At 41.6% G+C, this 19,600-nt stretch overlaps 1 protein-coding gene across 13 annotated transcripts in view; it reads left to right on the top strand.

The window, feature by feature from the left end:
• The window catches only part of EYA1 (EYA transcriptional coactivator and phosphatase 1), a 281,949-nt gene that overhangs the window by 199,557 nt on the left and 62,792 nt on the right, over positions 1-19,600 (top strand). For all 13 annotated transcript variants that reach the window (XM_081117344.1, XM_081117349.1, XM_081117348.1 and 10 more), the window contains 2 exons: positions 16,207-16,346; positions 17,676-17,759. In XM_081117344.1, coding sequence (XP_080973470.1) covers positions 16,207-16,346; positions 17,676-17,759 — 224 coding nt within the window. The remainder of the gene's footprint in view (positions 1-16,206; positions 16,347-17,675; positions 17,760-19,600) is intronic.

Raw genomic sequence — 19,600 nt, 5'->3', positions numbered from 1 at the left:
TGCCAGACATTGTTCTAAGCACTGTTTATTCCTGAAATTAGCTCATTCCCACCCAGCCACACGAGACAGGCAGTGTTTCCATTGTCCCCATTTTACAGATGGGGAAGATAGGTCAGTGACAGCCCTGGGACGTAACCTCCGGAAGCTTAGCTTCAAACCTGAGTTCTTAATCAGGAAGGCACACCACTTCTTGAAACCACTGGGTCTGAAGTTTCAAACAAGCAGAAAAATGAAAATGTAAACAAAAACTTGTGAAATGTAGCAGCTACGTCGTATTGATTCTCTTCAGTCATTCATAGCGCCTGGCAAAGGCGTATGCTAGGAGGGATTCGGTTAAATACATTCAGTGTTTGAATGATCTCTATTTGCTGCTAAAATCTGTAGGCCTGAAATTACAGAGAAGTGGTGTGTAGTATGGTTAAGGTTACCTTGTACTGTAAGTATCCCCTGAATAGTATCTTCCACTGTCTTGAATCTGCTCTATCCTCGCTCCCATTTTATCCTATTTAATAATTATCTGTCATGGGCCTGCTTTGGAAACAGTTTCCCACAACATCTCTTTACCATTTCCCTCCCCTTCCCCACCAAGGAATTCATTCTCTACCTTGCCAACATTTTTTCTTGATTTCCCTGCTCGTGGCTCACAGCTGATGAGTTGATACTTGGTGACTAAGTGTCGGGATAATAATGTTCTTGAATCAAGGAAAGGGCAGTCATCCATTTGAAAGTGAAAACAGGCCTCTGAACCCAGCACGGTCACCTTCTAACACTTTTGAAAATATTTATATGACCCCTTCAGAAACGTTACCCATTTCATAAAATTAAAATTGCATTTTCTTCAGTACTGCTACTTAAGACAGTTTCCAGTTTTTCACTTTTAGGTAACTGCTAATGTTTGAGTGCAGTGTTCTAGTATTTTACATTGTATACAGGGTGGGGCAAAAGTAGGCTTACAGTTGTTCATATGGAAAATAATACAATAATAATAATACAAGAATAAACTCTGTTTCCTGTACTCGCAACTGTAAACCTACTCTTGCCCCACCCTGTATGTGCAGTGTTTGCGGGATTATTGATTGACCTGATAATCATGGGTTGGTCTGTAAATCATGTCTACCATTGTTTCTGTGAGAAAATAGTTGCTGAATTTCAGACAGCTGGTTTTAAAATATTTAGAACATAGCTGAGTTTTAAACTGACAACTTTCTTATGTCTACGAGTCCACTTGAGTACCGTTAGCCTGAGCAACTGGGCAGTGGGCACGCTTTGAATTTTAAAGTTAGAAGTGAACTGTATGAATTCTCTCGCCTAAGACCTTACTTTGGGTGATTATGAATAATCGATCTAGAAAGACTTCATTTTCCCAAAGCAGCACAGCCTTTCGTTGTCCTCAGGGGCATCTCTTGATGGCACTCTGGAGTGGCAGCCTTGGGAGACAGCATGACCTGGTAGGGCCTTTCCCAGGCTGCCTGGTCAGCACCACTGTCTCCTGAAGATGGATGTCCTCCAATGAGCTCCAAAGTAGGATCAGTTAGGGACAAGTTGTAGGGGTTCCTTTAAGTCTTTCCTGATGCTTGGATACAATGAGATTTACTAGGAATTGAGCATAATGCACAGTGGGTGCCGCACCTCACCTGCCTCACCCCTGTCGGGAATATCTGAGTATCTTGTGCACCACCCTTCCTTGGAGTACAAGTGAGAGACTCTGGAGTGGTGGCTAGGGTCTTGGAGTTGGGCCAACCTGGGTTCTCTGATTTACTCTGGGTGAGTCACTTAGCACATCAGTGTATCCATTTTCTATAAAATGCACATGGAATGAATGTGAGAATGAAGTTATGTATTTGGCTAGCTGACACGTACCAGGCCTTCAAATGTTCATCTCTTCCATTTATGCATTCAACAGATACTCATAAACACTTGCTGCGTGCCAGGCACTGACTGTGCTTGGTGCTGGGGACATAGAGATGACAAGAAAGGCAGATCCTGGCCTCAGGAGGCCGATGTTCTCCCTCTTAAATGTGATTACATAGTGCATTGTGCATCGTGGTTGTTTCAGAGACTAAAGCCCCTAACCTGTGGTCACTAGAGTGGCTTCACGTAGAATGACTGTGGGAGATTGAAAGCAGAGGTTGAAATGTGTAGTGAGGATGATAGAAGTTTCTATGAGGTTGTCCGTAGACTACTGGAGAGTGGATAATGGCTGTCCTCCGGGGATAAAGCTCTATTAATTTAGTTGCTAGACCTTGACCGAGGAATTAATTTACCTGGGAGACCTCAATTAGTGATTGTGTAGAAGGAAAGTTAACGGTTATGGAATATAGATAAGAAAGTCAAAGCAATTTTCTAAAATTAATTCAATTAATGTTTATTAATCTGACTTCTGGTTAACTCTGTAAGACTAGTCAACACGTTTTCTTGCCTTTGGTTTATTATGGCTGAAAACCTAGAGATATCAAGCTTCCCTTATTTTAGTTATTTTATCCTTTGATAAGGTAAAATATTCACTGTGAATATATAATGTAAAATAATAATTTATTAAAGGGCTTGCTGAGGTCCCCCTCCCCTTTTTTGACAATATAGATAGTTTACACTTAAAAATCTCCTGGTATAAAATTATCATGGTCACATCCTGTGACATGTAACTTCGAAGGCTTGATGGCCCCTCACTTTGTAGGTTCTGCACAAATCCCAGGTAGCTTTGTGAGGCGCAGCACAGGCCCTCTCTGAGCTATCGCTTTCCACATGGGAAACTTTCTTGATTAGTAAGACAATATCATTCCTGTTTTCAGCATAGCTAATTTAGTAAAGCTATGGATCTCCACTCGGCCCACCAACCAAGTATACCTCCTCTCAAGTGACTCATTAGTATAACCTCTTTCCTCATTGCTGCTTAAAACTCAAGGAGAAACTTGCATCTGTTTGCTGCCAGAAAGATCAATAATGGCTCCCTTCTTCTAGATAGTTTCAGCTTTACCCTAAAATAAGCAAGGTGCCTGACCCCAGTGCTCTGTGCTCCGAAGTACTGAGTATGGAGTCAGCAGGAGTCAGCCTTAGAAGCAAGCACCTTGGGAAACTGTCTGTGCTATTTGCCATGAGGCTCTGTTCCTGACACCACACAGCATCCTCTCAATCAGAAGTCCTGTGAGGCATGTCGGCCTTGTCTCTACTAGGAACACCTGCCTTTCTGTAGATAACTTGCTTTGTCTCATCTTATGCACCCATGAGACAGGTTGGTGCCTTTGAGTGTAGACCTCTGGGCAAACAGACCTGTGTTGGCCACTCTCTCCCCTGGCTTTATCTTACCTTTTCCAGCCCAATTTTTCTTCTAATGTACTCATTCATTTTTTAAAAGATTCCTATATAGTCATCATGTATATATTTGGTGAGTTATCTATCTTAAAACCTTTTTGGAGAAAGGAAGGATATAGTTTGTTCAGAAAATAAAATAGGAATTTACATTTTTGTTCAATAAGAACAAGGGCCAGAGAAGAGTCTCCACAAGCACTTCATGCTCAGGAAGTGCTTACTTTGCAAATTAAATCATAATTAATTATAACCCCAATTTTGTAAACACTTGCCATTTTGGTTAATAGGTGCACAGAAACCTCTTCTCATGATTATAGCTTCCCAAGAGCATACACCTATCTATCTTCTCTCTGCTCAAAGCCCCCCACTCGGCCCTAATTAATAGGCTTGTTATTTTTAATTCAACTGATTTGTATAAAATAGCACATTGCCAATTACAAAATGCCTCCCAAATGTAGGAATTCTTTTTTTTTTTTTTTTTTTTTACCACTGATGTTGTTTTCAACTTCTGCAGTTTATTTTCCATCCCTGACAACATTATAAATGATCTCCCTTTAAGCCTTCTAAGAACTTTTTCCTGTGGAGTCTCTTTCTTTTCGTTTCCCGTTTAGTGTTTTCCCTAAAGCGTCTGTTTCAATACATTTGTTCAGCTAATTACCTCCCTTGACTGGACCTTGATATTGATAGAAGTTGCTGAGGAAGCACAGTTCTCATGAGACTTATTCTTTAACTGGCTATTAGATTGCGTCATGCTATTGCTAGTGGGAGGAAAGGCAGAAGACGCCGATTCTTCTATTTCCATATGTGAGTGGGTTTGATGGTGATCTCCTGCATTTTGTTAGCTAGTCATGTGAAGCACTGTTGGGGTCTGTGGGGATTCAGAGAGAGGAGGATTACTGCCTGTCCTCAAGGAGCATTATACTATATGAACAGCCAAACTTAATAAAGGTTGAATTTTAAAAATGTTGTGCTAGAAGAAGTAGGCAAGTGCCCAGGAAGAATGCAGGAACAGAGATTTCTTATATAAAGTGTTTAGAGAAAAAACTGACAAAGGAGGTGAAATGTGTCCTCAGCATTGAAAGATGTGAGTGTGGGACAGAGGCTAAGGAAGGGACATTCACTCAAGGCTAGAGGAACGGGCCCTGTTAACTGGGCTTACTGACAGGGTAGTGTTCCATCAGAACAAACTCAAACGAGGTATCAGTTTCACTAAAGATGAGCGCATTTTGAGCTGGAAGATCACTTTATGATCATTTTTATGAATAAGGTGACTGGGTCCAGAGAGGTGACTGGACAGTTTGTTTACTAACATTAACATGTTTCTACAAAATACCTTATCGTGTGTTACTGTATATAATCTTCACAGTGGTGCTGCCCCCATCCTACTGTTGAATAAAGGAAGATTCAGACAGTTATATAAATTACAAGTTACCAGCCCCTTCTGAAATGCATGCACCTCCTACTGTTAGAATGTGTCGGTTATGCTGCTCACTACAAGGAAATTGGAGCTACTCAGCTTTCCGTGTTCTGTCCTGTAAGTTAGGAGAACGTGAGATGGAACAAAATTGGCGCGATCCACCCCCTCCACAGGTGGGCTATTTCCCAGATATTGAAAGGAAAGAGGGTCACGTTTCTGGAGTCAGTGTAGGTTCCGTAATCCGGGCGGCTAAGCTTGGTCCTGGGCAGTTCCTTTCCTCTGGCCCCAAACCTCCGGGAGAAGGTGGCAGCCAGCCTACCCAGGCAGGTGCCCATCCGAGGCTGCCCACCTGCCTCTGTCCTTACCACTGCCGGAAGGGTAGTCGGGCAAGGTGACATTTTAGCAGAGACCTAAAAGAGGTGAGGAGGCAGCCACCTTGCTCTCTGGGGGGAGAGTATTGTGGGAGAGGAAGCAGCAGTCACCGAGGCCTGGAGGTGGGGCTGGGCTGTGCTTGGGGGTTCAGCCAGCGGCAAGAAGGCAAGTGGTTGGAGCACAGGGGGAGAGGAGAGGAGCCCGGGTGAGGGGAGGGGGTGCAGAGGCCAGATCACAGCAGGCATGTGGGCAGGGGAGGGCTTGGGCTTTGATTTTGAAGGAGGTGAGAAGTATTTAAGCAAAAAAGTGACAAAATGTCACACACATTGGAAAAGACTCTGTCTGGTTGTTGGGCAGAGAATATCCGGGCGAGAGGGTGAACGAGGCCATCACGTAGGACATGATTCCAGTGGTCCAGGCAGCAGGTACCGGGGCGTCAGTGCTGGGCAGTGGTCAGATTTGAGAGACTTAGAAAGTCCCATGACCGGGATTTGTCATTAGATTGAACGTGGGGAGCGAGAAGGCAGGAGTCATCAAGGAGGAAACAGGGATTTGGCCCCAACAGGTAGAAAAGTGCGTTTTCCATTTATGGATGTGGGAAGGCGGCGGGAAGAGAAGGTGTGGTTGAGGGAACGGGGTTCTGGTTAGCACACGTGAACTCTGAGATGCTATTAGAAATCCCAGGGGAGGTGGCAAGTGAGCCTGATGTCCACAGCACACAGTTTAGGACCTAAATTTGTGAGTCATCACAAATGCCACTTAAAGCTTAGGTGCCTGGATGAGATGACCAGGCCAGCAAGCGTCAGTGCAGGAGTGAGAGCCAGTCAAGGCCAGGATCTTGCACCAAGGAGGAGGCCTCCTGGAGTCCGGGGCAAGTCAGAGTTGCAGGAGGAAGGAGTGATTGGGCTGTGTGCAGGGCCGGTGAAAACTTGAGAAAAATGAAAACTGAGACTTGACTGTTGGATTTGACAGTGTCGGGGTCATTGGTGATCTTGTCATAGTGGAGTGTTGATGTTTTGGAGAAAATAGTAGGATTGAAGTGGGTTCAAAAGAGAAGAGGAGAGGAAATTCAGGCAGCAAATATTCACAGTTCTTTTACTTATTTTTGCTATACACTGCAGGCTATTTGAGAAGTGGAGCAGATATGAGAGAGAATTTGGGGGTATATTTTAGGCAAGAATAGGCCTAACCTGTATCAGAAGACAGGGAGCTCTGGCTGGTAGAGGTGACGGGCTCGCGATCTCGCGCCCAGATGACGGGCTGGCCTTAGGAGCGCAGAAGGTTCATTCATCATAACAAGAGGGAAGGCAGGCGGAGTGTAAAAAAAGTCCTGGTAGGAGGTTTATCTGGCACAGAGACTGTAGAATAGGAGCTTCTATTGCCTCAGTGAATGAGAAGCCAGGTGGCTGGGGGGAGACTTGGTCTTAAAAGAGTGGCAAGACGTCTCCTGCTGCTGCTGGTGGCCACCTGGTATGTAGGGAATGCAGGCAGCCCTGAGCTGCTGTGAGGGCAGGAGCTTTTGTTCTGCTCAGCTACAGTGTCAGTGCTTAGCGCGTTGCCTGGCACAGAATAGGTGCTCAGGTTTACCATGTAATCCTAAGGTAGCTTATGCTCAGAGATTTGTTCGTGATGCTAGAGGCAGGACCGGCTACATAATTTGAGGGCCTCGGTGTAAAATGAAGATGTGGGCCCCTTGTTCATAAAGGAATTCCAGACAGCACAGCAGAGATTAAACCAAGTGCAGGGCCCATCTGGGCATGCAGCCCTGTGTAACTGCATAGGTCACACGTCGTGGAGCTGGCCATGGCCAGAGTGGCCTGATCAACAGCGGTCAGCAGACCAGGGGCAGTGGCTGGAGCACCACTCCCTAAGAAGGAAGCATTGCATATTGATTTTTCTTTCAGAAGTTCAAGAAAGATCAAATCCAAACAGCTGCCATCTCCACAGATTCACACAGATGAGTTCTAAGAAAGCGAGTGGAAAATGCTCCGAGCCATTTAGAAACCTTTATGGTCAAAACATTCATGAGTGGCATCTCCTGAGTCAGAATTTCACAAATCGCAGTGGTGAGAGGGCAGGTGGGAAAAAGTGAAACTCAATTATATCTGAGGTTGCAGGCCATCTTCAGTATAGTGTGGCATTAATGACCATTTTGTAAAAATATGGCATAAGAAAAGCTTCCCTATTCATTCCCAAAGCTCCAGGACTGAAGGGTGCACGAATGGGAAATCAGGTCCAAGCAAGGAGATGAGCTATTTTGTAGCTGCTGTGCATTGATTCGTGTCAAAGATTGTTTTTAAGAAACAATACATAAAGATCTAGTTAAAGACATTTTCCAGCATTATTCCCCTTTATTGAGGAAGAAAAAAAGAAATTGATCTGAAGGAGCGATGCATATACATATACATCTCTGGTGTGAGCATTTCGTTTCCACAGTATAACATTCTGTCGCGTGAGAATTCAGGTGTGAGGCTTAAGCCACCCCTGGAATTTCTTTAGTCTGGAGAGTGACAGGAATTTCGGCTTTCAGCTCCGAGGCGCTCTGACTGTAGAGGCTGGACCCAGGCTGCCCTTGCCCCTCCTGGCCTTACAGGAGAGAAGGACCCATGGAGACACAGCGTCCGCAGCCTGGAGGTGGCCTGGGAGGAACAGTCGTCAGATTCAATCGTGAGAGGTCACTGTCAGTCAAGGAAAATCTAAGTGTTCTGTGGGAAAGGCCCAGTGCCCCTTTCTTTGCCCTTTCACCTAAATTTCCCCATGTCCCCACATGGCGAACAGCAGGACTGGGCAGTGGCAGGGCCTTTCAGTTTTTCTTTGCTCAGAAACACAGCTCGTTATCTGGTGTCACTGGTGTGCTTGCCTGCTTGCACTTGTGACCTCCAGATTCAGTCAACTACAAAGAGCCCGGTGGCCAGTGTCCCCAGGGCCACGCACCTGGAACAGTGCCTGTCTTGCAGTTTTGTTAGGCTTGGTGCCAGCAACTAGCCATGGTATTAGAGATGAGCACCCAAAATCGTGCCCAGGACGTATGTGTCCGGTGCCTGTATCCACCCGAGGAGACTCTGTCTTGCACATCGTGTTACTGTGTTCAGGAGAAAAAAAGTGCTACCCTTGTCTTGCCTTGTTGGCATGTTCAAGGCAGATACATTGTGGTATCATAGATGGCTCAGCTCCCTGACCACCAGGATAGGACCTTCTACAAAGTGCATATTAAATTCTTTTTCTACTTATTAGCAACTCCAAAAAAATAGCCCCTTGTTTTACACCTCTCTCCACTTAGTTCAGCAACATGTTTCCATTACTATCTTTACCACACGATTTTAACACGTAATGCTTATGATGGCTTTGAAGAAGTGGCATCGCCCAGAGAAGTCAGGTGGCAGTCACTTGAATCCCATAGTCACCATGGAGATGCATAAAATACAGTTACTTTAATGAACATGATTTTACGATTTTATGTTCCCATAAGCCAGATCTGTTTTGTAAATAGATTTTTTGAAACACAGTTGCACTCCTTCAGTAACATAATTGTCTAGTGGTTTGGGGGCTCTAACAGCAGAGTTGTCATATGGCCAAAAAACCTAAGATATTTATTATCCAACTCTTTGCCAAAAAAAAAATAAAAAATTGCTGACCACTGCATTAGAGTGTACGGACCAAAAAAAATAAAATTAAATAGTGTGGGCAAGTTGGCTCCGTGTGTCATCATGGCCTTTGACCCATATCCTGCTGTCCTACAGGTCGGTTTCACTGCCTTTGCCTCTCATAGTACCGCTGATTGGGAGAATTTGGGGGTAATTGTGATTATGTGTGGTTTTTACCTTCTGTATTGATTATATAATCTATCCCTGGAATAAGATGCAATCTCACTTATTTACCTTAAAGCAGTTAACTTAGTTTTACAGAGCAGTTTTTCCCCATTAAAAAACAAATTTTAAAAATTATAAACAGAAATATACCCAGTGGGTGTATTGGATTCTTTCTGCCAGTGGCATCAAGCTTGATGCATCTGACTCCTGGGGAAAACCATGGCATCCTTTCCTCATCAAATCAGAACGAAGCTCTCAGCATTCTTTCTTTCAAACTTCCTGACTTTGACTTGATATGCCACCCGATGATGACTTTTGCATATACTTCTGCTGATTTTGAGAGTCTCAAAGTTTGGGGGTGCCTGGGTGTTGATTGCTGTCTGTCGTCATCTTCACGCTCACTTGTATAATTGTCCCATGTACTTTAAGTCTTGAGTCTCAAACATGGTAATTCTGCTTTTAAGGAAGTAATATACCCTGTTCTTTTTATCTGAGTTTCCCATAGCAACAAATAGAGTATTATTATTGATTACCATGTTCACTAAATTCAGATAATCTTTATAAGGATTTTCCCCAAAGCTCTGCATTTCCTTTTGTAATTGGTATTGTCTTAGCATAGGTAGACTTAGGATCCAGCCAGAGACAGTAGCTGCCCTGGCTTCAACCCAATGTCATACATGTGACAAATGCTTCCTCCCCACGAGGAGTCAGGTTACTTATTTGTTTGTGGGGAGGAGTCTTTCAACTCAGACTTAGAAATGAGCCCTCCCAGAGCACAAGCCCTGTATCCTGCTTCCTTTACATCTACCACTGGCAGATGTAGTCCCAAGAGTGTAAAGTTAGAGCAGAAACTCCCTGCTACCCTTAAAATAAATGTGCACTCTTATCCCTAAATCTCAACCAGGTCTTCATGCTGTGCAAGCAGGACTACCTAAAAATCAAAAACTTCTGTGAAGGAAAGCATGATTTAAGGACATATCAACATAATTTGAAGAACTATCAGGCTTGGAAAAGTATCTGCAAATATGCAAAGAAATTAAAACAATCATATATTAGCAAAGGAATATAAAATCTTGACCTCAGTTTGACAAACCAGGAGACCGAGGACTGAAATATACAGAGGTAACTTCCCCAAGGCTCGAGTAAGACTTGTGAGCTCAGGGGAACTAGAGAAACCAAGAGGAACTAGGTGGAATCTTCTGAGTTCCAGTTCTCTGTTTACCTTTTTAATATTGAAGGCTTTATGGAATGATTTAGTAGTATTTATAAATGTAAAATTTTAATGATCTTGTATAAAGTTTAATACTTTAAGATTGAATATTTAAACATTCCCTTTTAAGTAAGATTTAAAAGTAACAGCTATTTTCCATTTGAAAATATTCGGGCTAGCTAATAGAAATAATAATAGATCATCTTAATAGATTTAATAGTATAAGGACTAAACATGAGAAACACTCATTCCTTCCGTCACTGATTTCTTTAAATGTCTACCTGGCACTCTAGATGCGTACTGTGCTTTCAAAATACAAAGCATACCACCAGTTCTGCCCTCCAAGAGCAGGACTGATGGACATTTGCTCAAAATAATTCAACCAAATCATATATTATCCACTGTGAACATAAATAATTGCAAAATTTATATAACCCTATGATAGGGATAAATGTAATTACAAAGGAGGAAACAAGATTTAAATGGAGAATTCACAAATAAGGTACTTGAGCTTGATCTTTAGGGATTTTCAAAGGAATTTTACAAATTGGGGGAGGGAGTTGCATTGAGAAAAGGCTTCCTAAGAAAAGGAAATGGAATGTGCAGAGTCTTGAAACAGCCTGGCACTTGCAGCCAACTAAGAACACCAGGTGTGTCTGTCCCTAGTGCAGACCATGAAGGGGAGGGATCTGTTAGAGATCAGGTTGTCACGGAGCCACTCGGTGGGACTTTTCTTTCTCTCAGGGTAGCTAACATCATAGGGTGTTAGTGTCACATATCGTTCTAAGTACCTTTACTGTACATCAGTTTTATGTTATCTCATTTATTCCCATTTCATAGAAAATGAAACTGAGTCTCAGAAAAGGCAAATCACTTGCACAAATCACACTACTAATAAGTAGTGAGATCGAGATTTGAAAAGTGGCAGTTGAGTCCCTAGTTTGGTGTCCTGAAATACAGATGGCCCTTCCTGTTCCATACTAGGAGCCTGGAGCTTTGAGGGGTTTCTAAGCTCTAGGTGATGGTGATACAGATGATCGTTGAAAGGCTCTGGGAGGCAAGCTTGGAAACAGCCATTTCCAAGAATGAAACCAAGGGGTGGTGAGAGCTTGAGTTAGAACAAAAGTATTTAGGAGATAAAAGCCACAGAACTTAGTCTTGATGTGATTTGCTTGGGAAATTGGGTAGATGTTGGTACCGCTAATCAGGCTTGTTAACAGAGGAGGAGAATTCCGTCTGAGACAACTTTAGTTGGACTGTTCACAGAATATTCACAGAGAGGTTTAGCAAACAGCACGATGGTCGGGTCAGGAGATCACGAGATAAAGCTTTAAAATCATCAACCTGGAGGTTATCGTTGAAACCCCTCCTACAAATACTACCAACCACCGAGAGCGTATAGTGAGATGAGAGGACCACAGCGAAAACTAGTGCCCTGCCCTTCAAATACAGTCCGGCCACTGGCCGCCTGTCCACTAACAGTTTCTTCCTAGTCCAGGAGAACACAGGGATTTGCCCCGGAATGTAATCAACGGCATCACTGAGCCTGCTGTTTACTTTAGCCGACTTTCCCCTTTCCATCTGAGCAAGACTTTTGATGAAGGACGGATTGCATTAATTAACATCTGGATGCAAACTCCTTATTCTGTCCTAGATCAGCACTTGGAGTATCACTGACATAGAGAACACTAATATTAAAGTTTCGGGCAGAGGAAGAGACCTCCAAAGAGACTGACAAGGACTGTGGGAGGGGCAGGATGAGCAGAGGACAGGGACCTGTACGTGGTTTAAAGGAACTCGTGGTCAGCACAGCCACAGAGAGGCCAAATACGACTGAGGGCTGAAAAACAAGGGCTGGCGCCCTGGCTGGTGTGGCTCAGTTTGTTGGAGTGTCGTTTCATGCACCAAAAGGTGGCAGGTTCCGTTCCCATCAGAGCACATGCCCAGGTTGTGGGTTTGACCCTCGGTCAGGGTGTGTGCGGAATATAAGAGATAGAAGTTTCTCTCCCTCTCTCTGAAATCTATTAAAAATGATTGTATTTTGGCCATTACAGGGTCATCAGTAACATTTCAAGGGTTTTAACCCCTGCTCTTACTCTTCTACCTTCTGCTGTCCATTTTTATCTCATCAATCTACCTCCCAAATAATTCTTAAGTCTATACTTTTGCCAAATATACCAAAAACCTCTTTGACTAAATCTACAAGACTCTTGAATTCGCTCTTCATTTACCTTAGCTCTTGCTGCTCTGAAGTTACCGATCACTCTCTCTCCATGCTCTTTCCTCTGTGGTACACTGACCTAGGTTTTCCTTCTCACACCCCTCCCATCTATCTCTGCCCATCTCTCCTATAACATTGCATGTTTTTAATTACACCCATTCCTTAAGTTATATCGCTCTCAATTTCCAAACCACGCCTCTTTCCTGAGCTTCAAAGCAGTCTAACAGCCCACTGGACATGAATGCCACAGACTCCCCTGTATGTTCAGAGGACAAACCTGAGGCCTCACCTGCACTCTTCCATTTTTCTTCCTAAATCTCATACCTTGTATTATCATCTGCCCAGTTGCCACCCCGCAAGCCTCAGCACCCTACTTGGCTTCTTCCTTCCTTCTCCAACTGGCTTCCCCTCCTAATGACACGTCAAAACATTAACCCTCCCTGTCCCCACTCCCTGTGTCCGGGCCACCAGTATCCCTGACCTGAGTTAACTGAATTATCCTCTATGCTGGGCTCCATTTTTTAGTCTTCACTTGTCTCCAGTACCCTGGCCACACTGGAGCTAGAGTCTTCTATCTAAATGGAAATTTGATCACATCTCTCTCTCACTGAATTCTTTGCCCCTCCCCCCCCCCCCCCCGCTGCCCTCTCCCCCGCCTCTCTGTACTCTCCTCTATAGATTCAGGTCAGATTGATCCCCCCCTCCCAGTTCTTCAATCTCAATTTCAATCTCTTTCTCCCCCCCCCCCCCCCACAAGCCCATGTGGCTGCCTGGAGCACATTTCAATTCCCTTTTCACTGGTGAGTTTTTCTCCACCTTCAGGAAGCTTCGACAACCTTGTAAATCTGAGTCGTGTGGACTTCCTCAGTGCTCTCCTAGCATTCTGCCTTTCCCGTGTTACAACCTTTTCCATATTGTTTTATAATCTCTCGTTTTTATCATGAATCAGTACCTCCCTCTGAATTTTAATGTCCAAGAAGGCAGGAACCATATCTCTTTGGTTCATCATTAGGCTTCAAGCTCCTCCCTGGTACAGTGCCTGGAATAGTGTGAGCATTCAGCCAATGTTTGTGAAATGGAATGAATGCTCTTCTGAGTACTTGCACATCCATTATCTCAGTGGGGATAAAGTTGAACAATTTGGAGAGGATTTTAATGAAACATGAGATGTCAGTGCATTAGAAGATTAAATTATTTGTTGGGTTGTTTTGCACTAGTAGGAGGAAGGAGAAGTTAGAGTTAGGAAAGCTGATTAGGAGAGTAGATGCATTTAATCCTACCTCATAGAACAAAGAGGAAGAGATTTTTTTAAAACTAGCTTGCATCATTTAAATTTCATCTTCCTTCTAAGAAGTTGAGACGTATAAACTGTGTGTGTGTTAATATTTGAAGGTGTCAGATTGTCCATCTTTTAGGGCTTTTTTTCCTACTTGGAAAAACTTTAGATAAGGTGATTTTAAAATCTGTCTGTATACTTTGCTCATTGAGTTTATTTGGGTGGAGGGTGGGAAGGTTACAGAAGTGAGTAATCAATTTAATTATAACCTTTTCATTTCTAAAAAATTGAGATGGAATACATTTTTAAAGATTTAATTGAGTTTTTAGAACGGGGGTACAGAAGGAAACACAAAGAAATAAAGGACTGGGCAACAATAGGGGGAAATCTAGTCTAGGAAAATCTAGGTAAGATAAATTTTGAGGACAAAGTTAACCCTAAGCTATCTGAAAGTCAAGGCAAAAGACATATTGTGATAAGGTACATTGCCTGATGTCCTATAGCTTCTTCTCAAAATGAACTTCCCAAAGCTGTAGAACTCGCAATTCAAGATAGCCTTTGCAGCCCCTGGCGGTGTGGCTCTGTTGGTTGGGCATCATCCCGGGCACAGAGAGAGGTCACAGGTTCGATTCCCAGCCAGGGCACATGCCTGGGTTTCGGGCTCAGTCCCCAGTAGGGGGTGTGCAGGAGGCAGCCAATCGATATTTCACTCTCATATTGATGTTTCTCTCTCTCTCCCTTTCTCTCTCTCAAAAAAAAAAAATCAATAAAAATATATATTTTTTAACAAGATAGACTTTGTAGTCAAGTACTTAAAGTACAGGTTAAATTTGATGCCAGCGGTGCTGGTTGCAAAGTAAATGCTGTGTTCTGAAACTAGTTAAGAGAGTCACATGTGTTCTGTTTAAAATGGTGGCACCTAGGTTCTGGAGATGTAGATTGTAGAATATGTAAAGAAAAGGAAGGTCAAGACTTTTTCTTCACAACTTTGAATCCAGTGAACTCCTTAAAAAATATATTCATTTGAAGCTCCTAATTCTCTATAAAACATAGAAAGGAGGTGCTTGGTTTGGAACAACTTGAGGAGAGGAGAGAGGATGGCAGAGTTATCTCTCTCTGCAAGAAAAATGATCTAACGTAAATTTTGAGAACATTTAACTTTGACCAGCCAGCACTGTATTCTCACAGTCCTATGAGTTAGCTCAAAAATGCATCCCAGGAAACTACATAAATGGACCCAGTGAGTGGCATTGTATGAGACTTTCTTCCCATAGTTAACTAAGGGACTTATAAGTCATCACCGTGGTTTCTGGGTGTGAGGATCACGTGACCTGTTTACACGAGGAAGTTTGCTGCCTTGTTTACTATGAAAAGCCTCCTCTAAAACTGACAGCCATCTATTTAGGTTTCAAATTAAACAAAGGTATAGGGCTGTTTCACGTGATTTAGAAATGGAATTTATTCTGTCAAAATCCATTCCTATTTACCCTGACTCCTAAGGCTTAAACGTGGAAGTAATACTGAGACCACATGGTTTGAGGCATGGATGGCCTGTTGGTAGGGTTGAGGTTGATAGTACAGTAATAAAGGCCTTCACCTGTTCTCCGTAGTTTTCTGTTTGGTGAAATGTAACATCAACAATGTCTCAGTGAGAGTGATCATTCCTTATATTAGATTGTGAGATTCCAACCCATATCTAGCAGAGAAATCTGGCCAAGATTTTGGCAAAAGCCAGCACACTGGCACATCTGGAATCTGGGGAGGTAGACGTCTGATGCGAACTGGATGGACTAAGAAAAAAATGTACCTAATGGGTGAGAGTAAATGGTTTATTCATTCTGGAAATAGGGTAAGAGTCTCCGCCCAACTCCACAACTGCCCAGCCATTCCTCTGAGCTGCTTGGGGGTGGTTCTTTATTTTGTGGTTTCTATATGATTATTTCTGTGATTTCTCTGAGTTACCCAGATGAGTAATGTTAATGTGCTGCCTAGCTTGGGATTTTTGGTTCAAAGACAGTAAGACATAGGAAGAACCTGTGATGAGTGCTGTATAGAGCGCGGGCATTGCCCATATATCTCTGCTCTCATCTCACATAAAATGAGGGAGAAAATGGAGATTTTTTAATTTCCCAAAAAACTCTGTCTAGTGATTGTTTCCCCTGCCACAGAGCTGATTTTTCTTTTCATTTCTTTCCACGGACCTTCAGAAGCCTTTTTGTAGGTGTGAGAGCGGCTGTACGGCTCATGTGTGAACCTCTCAGTATGGCCAGGCACTGTCCGTGGAGTGACAGAAACAAGCGCTGAAGTGGGGGGCAAGGGGAGCACTATCTAATCATAGAGAAGCACAAAGAAAATTTAGGCAACTGAGTACAACCTGTTGTCTTCAGTTAAATTTTAGTCATTTCTGCTGACATATATTTTCAAAACAAGCCTTGGCATCAAATATCTCATAAATTATTTGCCGATGCAGAAGGTAATGTAGACTTTGAGCAGAGTGAAGTGTGTTCAGCTCTTCAGACTTCCCCATGAATTAAAACAAGGTTAATTGTGGCACCACGTAAAACCAAGATGAAAGCTCTTCCTGTCTGTCTACAGAGTACAGCACCATCCATAGCCCATCAACGCCCATTAAAGATTCGGATTCTGATCGATTACGTCGAGGTTCAGATGGGAAGTCACGTGGTCGAGGCCGAAGAAACAATAACCCTTCACCTCCCCCGGACTCTGATCTGGAGGTATGTCATTGCCAATACCCAAGGAAATAACAAAGCATCTTAGGAGCCAAATGATGGTTCCGTATACCTGCATTGTCAACGCCAGTGACCAGGGTACCCAGACGCTTTTGCTACTGCTTTCTTTTCCATAGTAACTATAAGTAAAGCATTATTTTCTCTTCTGTATTAATTATAGGTGAAGCAATTATTTCTGTTTCTTCTTCCATTTTAGCTATGTGGTAAAGTATCTGCTAATTTCTCTTTAAGGAAGTATAGTGAATGATATAATTCTACTTGGACAAAATTCTCTTATAGTGCTTTATATCATTGTCATTTCAATTAAGTAATTAAAGACATGCATGTACTTATGTACATTAAGAAAGGAAAACCTGGAATGTTCTAAACTGAAGTGGTCATCATCTTATGAGATGTGTTTTGGTGGAGTTCAAAGGCAGGAGCGATTATATAAAACCTTAAAGTGTTGGTAGATTTCATAGCCTTGAATCCGCTGCAATTAAGTTTCTGTTTTTTGCCAAAGTGGAAATGTGATGGTGGAAAACATGATTATTTTGGCCGAAAAGGTGAGAATTTTCAGCAGAACCTATATGAATATGTATTGGCATGAGTGAGAATGTAAAGAAGAAAAGCTGGCTTGAGGCCTTTTGTGGTATCTCAAAGACCTTTTAGAAATGAGTTCTTCAAATCCAATTCCAAATACCCCAAGGGTGTGTCAAGAGCAGGAGTGATGTGTGTGCTTAAGTTATTAACTATCCTTAATCATAAGGAAACCAAATAGGAGCAATATATAACCCGGACATTTGATAACTGCCCAATAGGTAACATTAGGTGAATAGATGATGTAAAGTTTTAGTTTTTCTGTGCAATTTTTAAAATTCTTGGCTTGATAAAAATAAAACATAAGATCAGCTCTTTTAACACTTCTTACTGAACAGAGAGCAGAGATAAGGAAAGATAAGTTGAATGATTTTTTAATCAATTGCCCCTCTTTGTCTCAGAAGTTATAAACAAACTAGTTTTAGCTCATTTTTTATTTTTTCATAATGGAGCTGAGAACCTGTTCCAGAAGTAGACAGGACAGATTATATCTCTCTCCTATATTGATATTGATGTTGCTAATAGAATTACCCCCTTGTATGTCATCTGAGGTTACAGCTGAAGAAAAGCTGGGAGATACACTTTGAATAGTTGTATTTTTAAAAATTAGTAAGTTCAGATTGGTAAGTTTTTATTTGTCTCCCATTTCAAGACTACTATTCATGTTGAAGTTAACTGAATAATAAGGCTTCTCCAGCAAGAGAAAGAGGCATTGATTTGGTCCTTCCTTTGTAGAGGGTGTTCATCTGGGACTTGGACGAGACCATCATCGTTTTCCATTCCTTGCTTACTGGGTCCTACGCCAACAGATACGGGCGGGTGAGTACTAAGAGGCAATTTTTTTTCCCTTCAGAGTAACAAGGCCTAGAATTGAATTTTTTGTACAAATGGGGATTTGGTTAAACTTTAAATAACAAATTTAAAATCTAAAAAGGAAAATAACTTGATGGGTTTATATCATCAGATATATACATAAGGCAAAAACATGTAAATGAACAAAAGGAGATTTTTTTTTTTTTTTAGGTCCTTAAAAATGAGATAAACTTTATGCAATTTAATTCATTCTTATTTCAGACCCCAGTAAATAAAAGTTATTGAAATGTTATTCTAGGATGAAATACTAAAATGTATAGACGACATAGATCTTTTGGGTTGTATTTTTTTTTATTTGCCATGCCCTTTTATTTTTTTAATTTACAACATATTTAATGGAGCACATATTCACTTGCTATTGTTTTCAGTGATTAGCAATATTAGTATTTTATTTTCAAAGCACTTGTTATGAATGTCTTTATAAGTCCCTTTGCCATAGAGCTAAATTTATGTGACTGGTATGTAATACTGGGTCACTGAATGACAATAGGACCAGTACTCTATCTTCGAGTTGTTACAATACTTATCTTGGTGTCATAGGTAAAAAGTAACGTAGACCACCTTACATGAATAGACCTTCAGTTCCAATGTTTTGCAGTTGGGTTTTCCAAAACCTTGGAAATTTTTTTGATATATTGCTTGATGGATTCATAAACCTTTCCCACTCAAAAAGTGTGCTATTTAAAGTGACTACTGGTAATTTCTGAAATTATTCTGTGAATATGATATTTTAATTTTTTAAAATCTTTAAAGAAATAATATTACAAGTCTTAGATTCTTAAAGCTCTTGGTTTGGAACCTTAGAAACGGAATTCTTATGTCTGGTGACTCTGGGTGTCACAATTTAGTGTGAAAGTTGACACCCATAAAATGTGCATGTTGTCATCATGGATTCCATCCAGGTATTTGTTGTTTCAATAAATATAATTGAGTGCATGCTATGCAGGTGCAGTTGTGGAGGTGAAAGTAAGGGATTATCAATTGAGCTTCACAGTACAGTGTTCCTTTTCCTAACCCTAAAGAAATGCCTAATCCAAAAATTAAAAGGCTGGAAAAAATACACATTTGTAAGAATAAGAATATTCCACCATTTGAATTTCTGCCCAGAGATAAGTTATCTGTAAAACACAATATGTCCCATCTTATTGTTAAATTTCTGAGAGAAGATGACAATTAACAAAAATTCAGATTATAAAAATAAAACCATAGAACCAGTCATTCTAAGAAAGTCTACTATGAGGCTAGTACAATAAGGATTGGATAAATATTTGCTTTGTTGTTTTTTTGTATTATTTTTTATATTAATACTCTACTTATACTTTTATTTACTAGAAATAGGGATATTCCTATTTTTTACTAATTAAAGATTAATACTTGAAACATCAACATGTAACCAGTAGGAAGAATCTGGAAGATCTTAACTAAAGCATTATAATGTCCCTACAACTAACTTCTGTGGAAGAGAAGTGGCCCTTGGAACCCACACAGAAGTGTTGGAAAGAGCATGCACGTAGAAAACCAGCATTTGAAAACCATCCAGAAAATCTCAAGTCTTTAAAAGCTTTCTCACTAAGGGCCAAATTGATGCACATAATTGTCTTGATCAGTTCTTTGTGGCCATTGAGAGGGGCCAACTTAAAGCGAGGTGGTGAACATTCCATGACCTATTGACTTCATGTCAATCTTTGACCATAAATTATTAGTTTACACATGGAATTCATGCCTAACCTAGAAACTTCTGGTTCCCTAGAATTTTTCGTTCAGATTCTCAAAATATCTAAAGGAAA

The sequence above is a fragment of the Miniopterus schreibersii genome (assembly GCF_964146895.1).
Source record: "Miniopterus schreibersii genome assembly, chromosome: 17".
Taxonomy (NCBI): domain Eukaryota; kingdom Metazoa; phylum Chordata; class Mammalia; order Chiroptera; family Miniopteridae; genus Miniopterus; species Miniopterus schreibersii.
This window is presented reverse-complemented; position numbering and strand designations above follow the sequence as displayed.